The sequence below is a fragment of the Sphaerodactylus townsendi genome, linkage group LG01 (assembly GCF_021028975.2).
Source record: "Sphaerodactylus townsendi isolate TG3544 linkage group LG01, MPM_Stown_v2.3, whole genome shotgun sequence".
In the NCBI taxonomy this organism is placed as follows: domain Eukaryota; kingdom Metazoa; phylum Chordata; class Lepidosauria; order Squamata; family Sphaerodactylidae; genus Sphaerodactylus; species Sphaerodactylus townsendi.
Genome location: NC_059425.1, coordinates 84,818,103 through 84,833,767, shown reverse-complemented (window position 1 = coordinate 84,833,767; position 15,665 = coordinate 84,818,103). Strand labels below are relative to the sequence as shown.

Below are 15,665 nucleotides of genomic sequence, written 5' to 3'. Positions count from 1 at the left end.
CGCCCCCGATCCCTTGCCTTTTCGGCCGCTGACCAGCCCTGGGAGAGGAACTGTTGCTGAAACTCCTGCCGCGGAGTCAGCTCTCGATGGGGGGCAGGGGGGCAGGTTGCAGAAAAGATCTCCTGACCTGGGATCTGGAACCTATTCCAGACATTACTCATGCATGATATCACTGGGTGACTTTGGCTCTTTCATTGTAATTTACCCTAGTCTAACTGACAGGGTGGTTGTGAAGGTGAAATGGAGAAGGGAGAGCAATTTATGACATTCTGAGCTTATTGGAAAAGGGAGGAATAAAAATTATGCAATTGGGGGGTATTGCAGCAAACTATGTATATTTTTAGGCAATGTATGAACTGTATCTTATTTGAAAGAAGACATATTACTAATGTCAGAGGTGGATTCTGCAAAAATATTGTGTGTGTAATAGTAAGTAATAGTTATTATTTATTTGCCCTGTCATTTCCCCTTTCATTCTTCTTGGAGAGTAACTGAAAGGGCTTTGCTCTTGTGTGAGGGTGGCCCAAACCCTTTGAAAGAAATCCCCCCCCCCATTTGTTGTTTCTCTTCAGTAGGCTCCCACCAACCAAATTCCCTGGGGTTTTTTGCCCCCTTTTAACCCTTTAGTCCCCTCTTAGGTTCACTTGAGTTGGAGTTTGTGTGTCTGTGGAAGAACCCTGTGTTTCTTCACCTGAAAGTGTTTTTCTAGCTTGACTAGGTCAGGGGTAGGGAACCTGCGGCTCTCCAAATGTTCAGGAACTACAATTCCCATCAGCCTCTGTCAGCATGGCCAATTGGCCATGCTGTTAGGGGCTGATTGGAATTGTAGTTCCTGAACATCTGGAGAGCCGCAGGTTCCCTACCCCTGGACTAGGTCATTGTAATCCTATGTGATAAAGCAACTAGGCACATAGATGAGGGCTGAAAGCATCAGATCAAGCCAGAGATCTTTAAAAGTAAGGATCTTTAATAACTAAGCATAATTCTACATAAACCAGAAAATGAAGACATATGGGAATTAATCAGAACACAGAGTTGTTGCAAATTACTAGAAAGAAACCAAAAAGAGAATAAACTGACCAGTATATTAACTCTGCATTTCCTCTCCTAGAAATGAATGTAAAGCAGCAGAAACATTGTCAAAGACTATTCTCCAGCCTTGGCACAGGCTTCAGTTTTTGTCTGTCCATTCCCCTCCACCGCATTTTTTTCTTGGTGTGTGTTATTAAACTAACCTGACAGTTTGAACCCTTCTTATCCAACTTGTGCTTTTGTGGAACCACTCAGTCTTTTGTGGACTTGGCTAAATACTTCCCACTAAACCACTCATGACCAGTCAAGCTCAGTGGTGATAAGGATTTTTTTTGGACGTTTGAGCTGGAAATTGCAAACTGTCCATCATGACCAATGGCATTTTGGATTCCCAGTACAACCTGTTTTCTGGCTCACCCATAACCCCAAAAACTGATCTTTGCATCTCTCAAGTGACTTGAAAATTCCTTGAATTGCCCCTCATCTCACAAATAAGGTTGTATGTTATTTCAAGGTATGTGTCCACCTGTTCCTTCACAATAATGACTAGATATTTTTCAAAAAACACTACTTTTATTTTTGACTTCTATCCTGCCATATCCCCACAGGACTAATTAAAACCCCTGTGTAAGAGTAAACTGCCTAACTATCTAAGTAAAGTTTATTTTAAATATGTCCTATTTTTCTGAGTGCATCATGTATTTGGGATTAATGCTGATTTTTTATTTAATTGTTCTAATGTGTTGAATAATGTATCTTTTGAGTATTTATTCCTTGTTAACTTTCCTTTGTTCTAAGGAATTAACTTCTCTTGAGTGAACGGTATTGGGAGTAAGCAAAGTGTTTGAGGGTTCAGCTTATACAGCTTATCCACAGAATGCTGCCTTCATTTTTTGAGTATCAAAGTTTGGCACAGTTACCTGCACATTGAGTACTAGAGTAACAAAAACATTTAAGCACATATCAGATCCTCTGAAGATGCCAGCCACAGATGCAGGCGAAATGTCAGGAGAGAATGCTGCTAGAACACGGCCATACAGCCCGGAAACCACACAGCACCCATCACATAGTGTGTATTGTATGTCTGAAAATAACAAAGTGTCATGGAACTTCCTGCTTCATCAGTTTGTTCTATTTTCAGGGTATTTAGGAAACTTGGTTTTGTCTGTAACTATCACACATTTCCATAGTAATGTAAAACCATTACTTTTCACTCCTTAGATCCTTGGACTACTTTAAACTCCTGATTTCTCACAATGTCCAGCAGCATTCCTCCTGATGCAGTGGGTCGAAGAATCCTCTGTAATGGAGAATATGGAACTGTTCTCTATGTTGGCAATGTTCCTCCTACAACAGGTACTAAAAGGCATTCTTTATCATTGCATACAATCAGCGGGTAGAGATGGAAGTGATAGCTTAAGGTGTGAGCTTGAACCACTCTTTTGAGCCACCTCCCTTGTCAAGGTTTGGCTGTCGAAGGGTCAGTTCTCGCTTTACATTTTGGACTTGGATATGGATACTGACTACAAAATAAACAAGTTTATTGCCTGCGAATTTCAAAGAAACTGTCTGCATTCTGATGCAGTTTTGAAAAGTAGCTCTGAACATATGACTTTTCTTGTTTCTGGTAGAGATAATTGTCAGTGGTTCACAAGATAATCTATAGAGCAGACTAAGCTGTGCTGCATCTTAACAGGAGGTAGTTATCTTCTTGCTGGGGACGAAGATAATTGTCATCTGAGAATCTACTATATGAATTAAGACGAGCAGTTGCTCCCCCATCTTAGTAGGAGTACATTGAGAAGGAAAACTTAAACATTTGTTGGAGTCTGGTTTATTATTAGTTATTGGTTAATTTATCTTTTTGCAATCATTCAGAAGCCCTGCTTTGGTTTTCCCAGGAAGCAACTGGGATGGTCTTTGTTTTAAGATTCCAATACAGTGTAGTGGTTAAGAGCAGCGAACTCTAATCTGGAAAACTGGGTTTGGTTCCTCACTACTCCACATGAGCGGTGGGATCTTATCTGGTGAACCAGGTTATTTTCCCCTCTCTTGCACGTGAAGCCTTCTGGGTGACTTTATGCTAGTCACAGTTCTTCAGAACTCTCTCAGCCCCACCTCATAAGGTGTCTGTTGTGGAAGCAGATGGGAAAGGAGTTTGTAAGCTGCCTTGAATCTCCTTACAGGGTATGAATCCAACTTCCTCTTCTTTCTTTCTTTCTTTCTTTCTTTCTTTCTTTCTTTCTTTCTTTCTTTCTTTCTTTCTTTCTTTCTTTCTTTCTTTCTTTCTTTCTTTCTTTCTTTCTTTCTTTCTTTCTTTCTTTCTTTCTTTCTTTCTTTCTTTCTTTCTTTCTTTCTTTCTTTCTTTCTTTCTTTCTTTCTTTCTTTCACCATCAAGTCACAACTGACTTATGGCAGTGCTGCCAACTTGCTTGCCTTTTTCAAGGCAGGAGAAGTTCAAGGTGGTTTGCCATTGCCTGTGTCTGTGTTGCTGCCATTTTGCCCTGGGCACCATTTCCCCCCCACACCCCAGCTTGGTTGTTCCTTTATCTTTCTCCCCCCCCCCCTCCCCCAGTCCTCTCAATATTACAGTAAAAAGTTACTGGAGAGCTAGGGCTTAAGAAAGTGTAACAGTTACAAAACAAGGGTTTTGTCTGTTTGATTCAGATTTATAATATGAATCAGGAAGGCTTCTGACGTTTAATCCCTACCTATCCTCAAAATGTCTGCAGTTCCTTATGGACTCTCTGCCCAACCAGCAGACCTCCTAACCCTTCTCCCATCAACATCTAACAACCCTCAATGGACAGATGGCCATGGCAAGCTAAACTGCCAAACTCCTCCTGTTTTTTTTTTTTTCCACATTCCAGTCCACCATTTGAAAGTGATTGGCTGTGACTTCTGGAGGACAGAACTTGAAACTGTTACATTTATATAAACAAACATGCGAGAACCATGTTATTTCTGAAATAGCGTCAACATTTAGTTATATGCAGCTTAAGATCTCATCATTTTCTATTTTCAGGTAGAAAGAGTGATCAGTAGTAGGGATAATCATGGTTAATACTGGTCAACATGGGGACTTCTCCTCCGTTCTTCTCAGCCATCCTCTTCATTGTGTAAATCAAGTATACACTACAATATCATGACTTGAAATTAATTGCAGGTTTTAACTGAAGACATCTCATAAAAGTTGTAGCTTTTTGTATAGAGAGTTCAAAACTTGAAAAACAGTAAGCCTTTTTACTCTGAATCTTACATTCCTAAATCAATTTTAATACTTACAATAGGAATTTGGCTTGGAGTAGAATGGGACAACCATCAAAGAGGAAAACATAATGGTACCCATGAAGGAATACAGTATTTTGAATGCAGGTGAGTTAATATTGAAATGTTCAGTGCCATTTTAGCCCATTATTGAAGGTAGATGGTACGGTTAAAAAAAGGAAAAGGCGTGGTTTAACTTAATTTTTATTGGATTATGTCTTGTACTGCATGCAAAGTTTCTACATTTAATTATGGACAAACTAAATTTTATTTTGCCTTTCTGCACATTGGGGATTTTTGCAGCAAAATCAAGATTTTAGACATTTTATCATTTGATGTTGATATTGTTGCAGCCTCTTGTGAAACTCTTTGGGACGTTTGGTCCAATAACCTAAACTGTAGGGTTGAGGATTAATGTTTGTTTAAACATAATCACATACACGTGTGTCCAACTCCTCCCCTGCAGAGTATGTATGGTGCTCTCACTTAATCATAAAGCATGCAGTTGATCTCAATCTTCATATATTTGCTGAAATAATAGTTCAAAATATTATAAAATGCTGAAGTGTTTGAAGAAGAGAGGAAAGGCTTCTAGCTGCAGCTTTTGACATAATGTCAAGTTTCCTAATGTTCATAGTGCTGATTATTGGATAGATCTGGAAGACAGGGTTCCTTGATTCTTGCAGATAAACCACTTAAAATCTGTTAGGGGATTGGTTGATCCAAGAGTTCACTTTCTCATTGTTGCTGAACAATTCTGTTCTGTAATTATGCTGGACATTTCTGGAAAAGGATAAAGACTTCTCCCATCCTGTGGGACCTGATGGAATGGCAACTAACTTCCCTTTTGCCCATTCCCCACAAGCTGAAGGTGGCACATACTTCTGTGCTACTGAGAAACAACAGGATAAGACTCTGTGCTTCTTTGAGGACGATCATCAGGTGCTTAGTTCAAATCCTGCAGAGGAATTCAAAATTGCTGATGTATATTGGTATTATGGCTGCTGGATTGGAAAAGCTGAGTTGTTTTTTCACTGTTTGTTGTAGTGTTGTAGCAAGCCATCACAAGCAATTTCTGGAAAAGGAAAACATATAGATAAAAAAGATCTTGCCCCATATAGTCTCACAGAATAACCCATTCTGTTTTCTCTTGGAAGTCCACTCCATTTGCACATTTTGTGGTCGTCCGCTTATTCTGATTTCTTGAAATGTATCATGCGGACAAGGATTTAGTTATTTTTAAGTAGGGCAGATGTTTAGGAAGTCTCTCACTTTTAGAATGATTTAGAAAGGAGACTAAATTGCAAATATTGCCCATTTTGATTCAGTATCTTCTAAAAGGTGTTACTTGAACATTAGTAAGTATAGTAATAAGATGTTTGCTCATTGGTGGAAGTGTGTTCAGAATGGATAATATTTTGGAAGTTTGTTTTATACTGTAGCTGAATGGATAATATTTTGGAAGTTTGTTTTATACTGTTTTATTGTTTTATATGATGTTTTCATTGTTTTTAATTTTGTAAGCCGCCCTGAGACCTCCGTATAAGTGGGGTATAAGCTCAAAAAATAAAATAAATAACAAGGAACAGTTTAGAAGCTTGCTTGTCTCAGTAGTTTTTCTGGGCACGTTTCTTGGCATATTCCAACCTCTCTATATTAAATCAATAATATTTCTTGGTGCAGTTGACATTCCATGAGTTGGTAGCAACAAGTCTAATCAGAAGAATAACATTTAGAAAGGGCATTCATAAAAAGCCATGGCTGTTAAAGGAGACACAGAATGTGGTGGGAGCATCACATTTCTGAAGGGAGAAGATTAGTGTGAGGCTCTTTGCGCAGTATTGCACTGCAAGTCACCAGAGATACTCCAGTCTTAGCCCATTGTAATGAGCGTGCTGACAATAGTGCACAGGGTGCACTGGAAATGTTTCACCCTTCATTAGGTATTTTTGATGGCAAGATGTTGCCAAAATCAGCTCTGTTTTGGCAGGTGTTAGAAGTACTGTTGGTTATTACTTGTCCTAAGGGGAAGGCAAAGGCATGATGGTCTCAGGTCAACAGCAACAAGAAAGTTTACTCGACATGTAACCTAGGGGGTAGCACACTGAGGCCCCTTCCGCACACGCAAAATAATGCGTTTTCAAACCACTTTCACAACTGTTTGCAAGTGGATTTTGCTATTCCGCACAGCATCATAGAGCACTGAAAGCAGTTTGAAAGTGCATTATTCTGCATGTGCAGAATGAGCCTGAGAACATACCTGAGCCTACTACTTCAGAGACTTTGCTTTCCAAAGCAGCACAGAATTAGTAAGGCTTTTAAAAAATTGCTTTAAAATGGGGAACAATTTGCAAGTTATTTTTGTTTGTTTTGAAATCTTTCAGGCACCCTACAGGGGGATCCTTCATCCGTCCAAATAGGGCAAATTTTGGTATAGATTTCCTTTCTGCTGTAAGGGAGCGCTATGGACTGAATGATGGTGAACAAGGAACTGAAAATGAGACAGAATCATTGTTGGTAATAGGAAGGAAGACAGTGGAACGTGTTGGGTTTGACTCTATTAAAGAAAAACAAAAGTAAGTATATATGATTCTAGTGCATTGATCTTTGAATTTACATCAGTGAATGTATGTCTGTGGAGCTGACATCTATGTTTCAGCATGATTACATATACTCTACATTATAGAATTGCACTTTATTTAAATATCTTTTGGTAAAAACTCAGTAGCTTCTTACAGTAAAATTTAAATTACAACATACTGTCAAATAAAAGCTAAAAACACTACCATCAAAGCCAGATGACATTATTAGTGACAAGACAAAACTATGACATCAGCAAAAAAGTCCTCAAAATCCAGCGTTGATGTGATCACCAGCTGACTCAAACCTAAGCCTTGCTAAAACAAGACAATCTTCACTAGTCTTTTGAAAGCTAAAAATATATAGTCCTAGTGTCGCTACCTGCTGCAGGCAGTTCCAGGGCCTTAGTTTGGCCTTCAACAAGGTCCTGTTGTGCATAATTACCTTCCAAAGCTCCAGAGGTGGTGAAACATGGAGCAGGACCTATTCTGATAATCAGAGTTGTCAGAATGCTCTTGTTAGAGAATGCAGCCCTTCAGGAGCTCTGATCCCAAACCAGTTAAGATTAAAGCCAGCAGTTTGAATTGGGCCTAGCAGGCTCCCTTAAACACTATAAGAGGCCCAAGGCCCAAATGCTAATTGATTGGAGGGTCCCCTCATGTTCTTTTCTCATAACACCTTGTTTAATTTTTGTTCTGTTTAAAAAGCAATCTATGCTTATTATCTTAGAATGCATTTTTATTCCATCCTTCTTCCAGGTGGCATATTCTGTTCTACCCACTTCTATGTTATGTTCACAACAACTCCATGGGTTAGGTGAGGCTGAGAGAGAGTGACTGGTCCAAGGTCATTTTTCGAGTTTCATGACAGAGTGGGTATTTGAAACTGGATCTTCCAGATCTTAGGCCCCTTCCGCACATGTGGAATAATGCACTTTCAGTCCACTTTCAAAGCACTTTGCAGTTGCGCGGAATAGCAAAATCCACTTGCAAACAATTGTGAAAGTGGATTGAAAGTGAATTACTCTGCATGTGCGGAAGGGGTCATGTTAACTGCTACAGACATGTTAACTGCTACACTGTGCTGGCTCAAGTTATATATCTTCTTGGTGGACATTCAGGTATGGGAACATTAACGTGAGATTGGGTGGTACTGTTTTGGGTTTAGTTTCTTGTCTTAAGATTTTTCCATATTATAGAGTGAAGGCTTTTTATATACATTTTCAGCACATCTGGGTTTCTGTTCTGGGATCTATCTTGGCAGGTTACTGAGATCAAAATGAAGTGGTGTCTCAAAAGAAAAAACTCTCCAAAAACATGCTCCAGTGAGATCAAAATAATTTCCTGTGCTCTCTGTGTGTATGCGTGTGTGCATGCCATCAACTTGCAACTGACTCTCAGACCTTGCAGGGTTTTCAAGGCAAGAGACATTCCAAGGTGGTTTGCCAGTTCCTGCTTTTTTTTGGTCTGAGAGAGTTTGGAGAGAGCTGTGACTCGCACAAGGTCACCCAGCAGGCTTCATGTGGAGTCAGGATTTGAATCCGGTTCTCCTGATTAGAATCCTCCGTTCATGTGGAGGAGTGGGGAATCAAACCCATTTCTCCAGATTACAATCCACTGCTCATGTGGAGGGGTGAGGATTTGAACCCAATTCTCCAGATTACAGTCCACCTTTATTAACCACTACCCCACACTGCCTCTCTGTTTTCTATGGTAGACGTTCCTTATTTCATTTGGATCAAGTGAAAAGGACAGGGCACAACTTCTGTTAATTTATACCTTCTAGTTATAGCCTCCACCTTTGTATCACAAGTAGCTCTCAAGAGTCCCTGACATTCAGTAATGGGAGCAGGTTGCATTGAGAAGGGGGGTGTAGCAGAAAACTATAAACTCACACTGTTCATGGATTTGAATTATAGTTTTTTGTGAAGGTTCTATTTTGGATCATTTATTTAAATCATTTTTAAGTAGGTGTCAGGCCTGCACCATTCTCGGCCTGGCAGTTAGCACGTCCGCTCCAAGGCCACAGATGGCTGTTTTCATTATCATTGCCCCAGGCTAAGGAGGCCTCCCCTGCTTGTGCGAAACTAGTCAATAGAGCTTTTCGTTCATTCTTATCTGCTCGCCTTAAAGGGAGTGAACTCTCTGTCCTAAACAATGCTACTGTTCCCACCGTCCTTTCAAATGCTGAAGTTATGGGAATGCGAGGGTGGGGGGATTATGGCCTGAACCTTTCTGTAACTTACAGGTATATACCAGGGTCAGAGAGCCAAACTTTAGTTTCCGCTATCTGAGCCTTGGGATGATACGGTTCCAATAAAGCTCTTGAAATCTTGAGTCTTGTTTGATGACCGGAGTAACAGACCCTTACAGTAGGTCAGTTTGGGCTTGGTGAGAACTTGGGTAGAGCAGTTTGGTTGCAGGGAAATGTAGTTTAATTTTTGATGAGCAAAAACATACCGTATATACTCGCATATAAGTCGAATTTTTCAGCACATTTTTTGTGCTGTAAAAGCCCCTCTCGACTTATAAGCGAGTCAGGTATATTTTTAAAAATATTTTATGGTTTTTACTTTGTCGGCCACCAGGGGGTGCAGTTTTTAGGCTAGCGGCACCAAAATTTCAGCGATATTTCAAGAGACTCTCCTGATGATACCACCCAAGTTTGGTAAAGTTTGGTTCTGGGGGTCCAAAGTTATGGACCCCCAAAGGAGGTGCCCCATCCCCCATTGTTTCCAATGGGAGCTAATAGTAGATGGGGCAACATTTTGAGGGTCCATAACTTTGGACCCCTTGAATCAAACTTCACCAAACCTGGGTGGCATCATTAGGATAATCCCTTGCTGATACCAGCCAGGTTTGGTGAAGGTATGCATGATTATACGGATTACAGTGCTTTCATATTTTTATGTTCTTTTCACTATATTATTTTCTTTATTATGACGAAGCATCCCTCTTTCTGCAGACAGTTGAATAAGTTGAATGATGTCTCAGTAGACGAATGTACAGTGAGTCTTGCTGGTCCAGAAGAAGAAATCAGAAAAACATGCCCTAGTATCCTTTTTCAAAGGATAGCTACAGACAAATTTACTGTCAGCTTTTCATGGAAAAGAATATAATATGCTTCACATTTACTCATAGGTTTTGTCTTAGAGTTCTGTCATAAGAATGCAGCATATATTTTACAGTGTTAATTGTAAGCATTGCATGAAACTGTTTCAGTAAGTGGTCATAACCTAGCATTGTGTTGTGTATTCAGTCCCTTTCTGCATATAGATTTAATAATCCCAAGTTTAGCAACTGTAAAATATCTGTATATCAGTTCTAGTTAGAAGAATAACAAGGCTTGGGAATGCACTGAAAGATACTTCCAAATTATAATGATATTGAATGCTGCAATATGGGTTTTCAGCAGCCTCCTTGGGGAACAATATCATAAAATTAACTTAGTCAGTTCTACAGTTTGGGTGAGTATCCAGTATGATGTTGTAGTTCTACAGAAGGGAGCCAAAAGGACGGAATTTGGGCCCCTGAATTTTTACCAAATTCTCAGGCTGTCCTTACTGTTTTGATCAAAAATGGTTTGGAATTGAGTGCCAACATTGAGAAAATTGAAATTCCACCACTCTGCTAGTGGAATTCTGCCCTCACAGATGATCTCCGGAGGCAACTGGACTGAGGTGGGTGGTTCTGTTGTTGTTGCTTGATCTGAGAGCAGCATTCAACTTGGCCTTTTAATTCACCACCTTGCCAATACTATAATAAACCTTGCAGTGATTGTGCTCATTTTTCCAGAGCCGAGGATAGAGGGTGGCCATTTGTTGGCGTGTGGGGTCCTGCAAGTGGCAGTCTTCTCTCCAGCGTTATTTAACATCCACATTTGTCCTCTTGCTAAGTTGCTCCCGAGTTTCTGGCTGGGCTGTCACCAGTACACTGTTGACACCTATCTATATCTGTTCATGGATAGCCAGCTATTGATTGATTGATTGATTGATTGATTGATTGATTGATTGATTGATTGGACTTTTATACCGCCCCATCCCCGAGGGGCTCTGGGCGGTGTACAACATAAAATACAATTAAAACACTGGCTAAAACAATTTAAAGCAGCAATAATAAATAGGAGGCATCCAGCAAACCCCATTTTTAAAAAATCCTCCCTAGGAGGGGGGGAACGGCGAGTCCCATTTGTTGGAACAAAGGGGGGGGCGGGGGCACCATCAGCGGCTGGTCCCTCCAAAGGCCCAGCGGAACAACTCCGTCTTACAGGCCCTGCGGAACTCACCAAGATCCTGCAGGGCCTGGACAGCTGGAGGAAGAGTGTTCCACCAGGCCGGGGCCAGAGCCGTAAAGGCCCTGGCCCGCGTGGAGGCCAGCCGCATCATTGAGGGGCCAGGGACCACCAACAAATTGGCCTCCGCCGAACGGAGAGGCCGTGTAGGGACATATGGGGTGATGTGGTCTCGAAGGTATGAGGATCCCAGGCCGCGTAAGGCCTTAAAGGTCAACACCAGCACCTTGAAGATGATTCGGAACTCTACCAGGAGCCAATGCAGCTGGCGTAACAAGCTAGATGCTGCCCTGGATATCTTGGCCAGTTGCTTGGAGGCTGTGGTGAAATGGCTGTGAGCAGAACCAGCTGAAATTAAACCCATTGAAGATAGAGATCCTGGGGCTGGGCCGGGGAGGTGCAAAGGAAGATGGCTTGCTTCCAACTCTTGACTATGTGCAGTTAACACCTACACTGACCATCAAAAGTTTAGGAGTAAACCTAGATGCCTCTTTGTCAGCAGAGACACAGGACACAAACATAGCCTGTCTGGCATTTTACCACCTTTACCTGGTGAGGCTACTAGCACCCTATCTATCCCAACCCAACTTAGCCATATGCAGTGGTCACCTCCAGGCTAGCCTATCTCAACTTGCTCTACTCAGGGCTGTCCTTGAGACTGTTCTGGAAGCTCCAGAGGCACAGAATGCAGTGGCCTGGGTCCTTACTGGACCTTGTGGTGGGCACACATCCAGCCAGTACAATACCAGCTGTATTGACTCTAGCTGGATCATTAAATCAGGTTCAAGGTTTTAGTATTTACCTTTAAAGCCCTAAACAGACTGGGACCTTTGTATCAGCAGAACTACCTCTCCTAATATGTTCCCCAAAGACCTTTACACTCAGCAGATGTCAACTTACATGTGAACCCTGGCTCTGGCCCCAGCTTGGTGGAATGCTCTGTAAAGTTAGACCTGGGCCTTGTGAGACTTAGTTCAGTTTTGCAGGGCCTGTAAGACAGATCTACCAGGCTTATGGTTGAGGACAGGAATGGTATCCTAACTGGCTTCCCTTCTGCCTTTTGTTTCCTTAATATATGGATGCTGATTTTAAGAGATATAGTTTGAATTTTAATTGTTATCCCTTACTAGGAATTAATGGTGCTGGAATATAAATAAGGTTTCATTGATTTACTGTTGCTGACCAGTGTTGTATGCTGCCTTGAGACCATAAACTAAACAAACAAATACTACAAGCAGTATTCAAGTGACACACAGGATCACATTTTTAGTTTGACTTGTAGCAGAGGTTCAAAAGACTAAGCTTAATCATTCAGGTTAGATGACATCTTGGAGAACAGGTTGAAAATTATGAAGGAGAAACAGGGTTGACAATCTGCAGGTAGGGTCTGGGGTTCTTCTAGCATTACAACTGACCTTCAGACTACCCTGTTTCCCCTAATATAAGACATCCCTGAAAAATAAGACATAGTAGAGGTTTTGCTGAAATGTGAAATATAAGGCATCCCCCGAAAGTAAGACATAGCAAAGTTTTTGTTTGGAAGCATGCCTGACGAACAGAACACAGGAAAAATAAGACATCCCCTGAAAATCTTTGGGAGCAAAAATTAATATAAGACACTGTCTTATATTCGGGGAAACACGGTACAGAGATCAGTTCCCCAGGAGAAATAGCAGCTTTAGAGATAAACTCTATGGCATGTCATTCCTGCAGAAGTCCCTCCCCTTCCTAGGTCCCACCCCAAAATCCACATGAGACTCATAGCCCTATGCAGAAAGCACACCAGAATAATAAAAGCTCTGTCTGGGAATGATAGAATGTGTGCAGAGAATCTAATCTTTTCTGACTTTTAAGTGATATCACGTTTCAGAGTGTGGCATGTATGGTTTTATTGCTGGATATAGGCAAAACATAAATTCCTAGTCTTTTTTTGAGATAAATGTTTCCAGATTCAGATATTTTCTCTCAATATACATACTCAGACATCAGAAGAATAAATCTGTCAAAAAATCTATTGTCATCATGGATGGAAGTGATAGCTATTGCATGCCAAGCTGAAAATCTAGAAATTGCTAATCTCAGGTATTTATGACTATTTCATAGTATATGTCTTTCTTTTTACCACCTTCTTCTGTATAGTGCTAAAAACATAAAAGTTTTATAGAAATTGACAACTTTTAAAATGTCAGGAGTCTGAGCAACTCTTTGATGGGGAGGCTGGACTGTAAAGAGGTATTTCCGTGCTCTCTGGAAATTTTTGTTCTCTTCCTTTTCTGTCACTGATGGAGATGCATCCTCTGTTAGCTCTATGTGGCTTAAAAAAATAGGCTGCAGGGAGTGGTATTGACACGTTCCCTGGAGTAGAGCCAACTTTTGTCAGCTTCCACTGGGCTTTAGGGGAACACCCCCAGTGTAGCCCTCGGACTTGTGTTATAATAACCCATGGTGTGAATCTGTGTCCCCAGTGGAGTAGTCTGGGAAGCAGAGGGTGTGTTTTCACCCCACTGCTTGCTGTTCTGCCTGGAGCTCCATTGGAGGCTGTGTGGCTCTTCCTTTACCACACCGTTTGCAGCTGCCGCCGAACACCCTTTCCCCCTCAATCGGGATTGGACTGTAAATGATTTCAGCTAAGATCACAAAACTAAGATCACTGTTTAACTGATTAAGTTTGCCTTGCTATTTTGTGAATATGCACATTGTGGGTTTAATCCAAGGTTGTATCAGTGTAACCGTTTGAGACCATTGAAATGAACCTCTTCTAGTCACTGAAAATTCTAAAAAAAAATTTTCTATTCTTATCATAGTCAAAACAAAATGAAATTTCCAGCTACTTCACCACCTGCTTCCGGAGCATTTTGTAAACTGAGAGTTCTCGCCCTTAATCAAACAGGCGTAACATGGGCTGAGGTAATGTACTTTCAGATTCATTAAAAGAGTTTCATTTTACTGAAACAAAACATTAAAAGATGTATAGCAGACCACACATCTTTGCCAAATATGGTGTGATGTTATTTATTAGTAACATTTACCTTATTCAGTAATGCTGCTATTCTGCGGGCACTTACATGCATATAAGACCTTTCAAAGAGATTGGGTCTTCCTCAGCAACAAATATGTTCAAGGTTGAGCTACATGTTCAATTAAACCACTGAAAAATGTGAATGCAGATGCACTTGAAATAGTTCAAGGTTGTTAATTTTCTTCCCATCTGGTGAAGCTTCCCTAATCCATGGGGTGGCAATATTCAAAGCTTTCAGTATTCATGAAATAAGCAAAACTGCTTCTGCTTTGTTGGGTGTGCCTATCTAAGGTACATGAAGTGCAGATGTACTAAATGATGTTTTCCCATTAGGTTCTTTTATGTGCTACAGGGTGGCTGGCTCTTGAAGAACTGTACCTTGCTTCAAATGAAATATCAGTTTTACAAAGGTAGGAAAGGAATTGTAAGTGCTACAGTTAGTCTTTTTCAACTGTATTTAATAAACATATTGAAAAGCAGTATCAAGCATCACTTGAGTATAATTACTTTATATATAAAATGCAAATCTTTTCCCTTAATTCATAATGATTAGTGTAAGCATTAGTTTTACAGATGCACTCCTCATTTTGTGTGTAAGTTTATAAATGTAACAGCCTGCAAATAAGGAAATGACTCCAGTTTGTAGAACATTGCTGCAACTGCTCGGTTCTCTCACTGGAGGAACCCCTCCACACGTGTACACTGACAACACTTATGTTTGATGAGGCGGCCTATAAGTTTAATATATAAATAAAAATAAATAAATAAAGATAAGACAAGCTTTATTGTTTTAGTTCCAGGCAGGCACAGGATGCACACAGTACCAGCTTCAGGTGGAAGAATCTTGGGTAGATGGTAACAGGAGGGACCTCTGGAGAGCCTTTACTAATCCATGTAGACAGTAATGAACTAAATGGACCAATAGTCTGACTGTGGTAGAGTCCTTAAGGAGCTTGGGTTACTCGTGCATTCCCCCCTCCCCCCCACACACACATATACACATGACAATTAATCACTTATAGGTGTTAGGCAAACTATAGCCTGCCTTTCCCTTTGGACCAGCAAGCAATGCTGTGCTTGTATTGCAAACCAGGATTCCAAATCCTGCTTTTTCCCCCCCCAGTCCTGGTTTGCACATTTATCACAAACCATACTTTGCAGCTTGACTGTAATGGCAATTTATAATCTGCTGAAAACCCAGAAATAACCAGTAAGCCCAGGGGCCCTGACCTTTTTGAGATTGCAGGCACTTTCGGAATTCTGACACAGCCACAGTATGGCTGTGACACCATAGCAGCTACTGGAGGCAAAGCCAGCCATAAAAAGACTACAACAGTATACAGTAAAGATCTCTGTGCTGTAGTGACAGGTGTTACCAAAACAATGGTTTTAAAAATCTGCACAGACAAACAAAAGCCCTGCCCACTTTATAAACCACATGGTGGGTGCCATGGTGCCCATGGCCATCAAATTGGGG

At 40.9% G+C, this 15,665-nt stretch overlaps 1 protein-coding gene across 1 annotated transcript in view; it reads left to right on the top strand.

The window, feature by feature from the left end:
* Positions 1–15,665, top strand: part of TBCE (tubulin folding cofactor E) — a 104,414-nt gene that overhangs the window by 63,869 nt on the left and 24,880 nt on the right. Inside the window, 7 exon segments of the mRNA XM_048485870.1 lie at positions 2,254–2,388; positions 4,323–4,407; positions 6,684–6,875; positions 9,844–9,932; positions 13,152–13,251; positions 13,974–14,076; positions 14,522–14,598. Coding sequence (XP_048341827.1) covers positions 2,289–2,388; positions 4,323–4,407; positions 6,684–6,875; positions 9,844–9,932; positions 13,152–13,251; positions 13,974–14,076; positions 14,522–14,598 — 746 coding nt within the window. The 5' untranslated portion in view covers positions 2,254–2,288.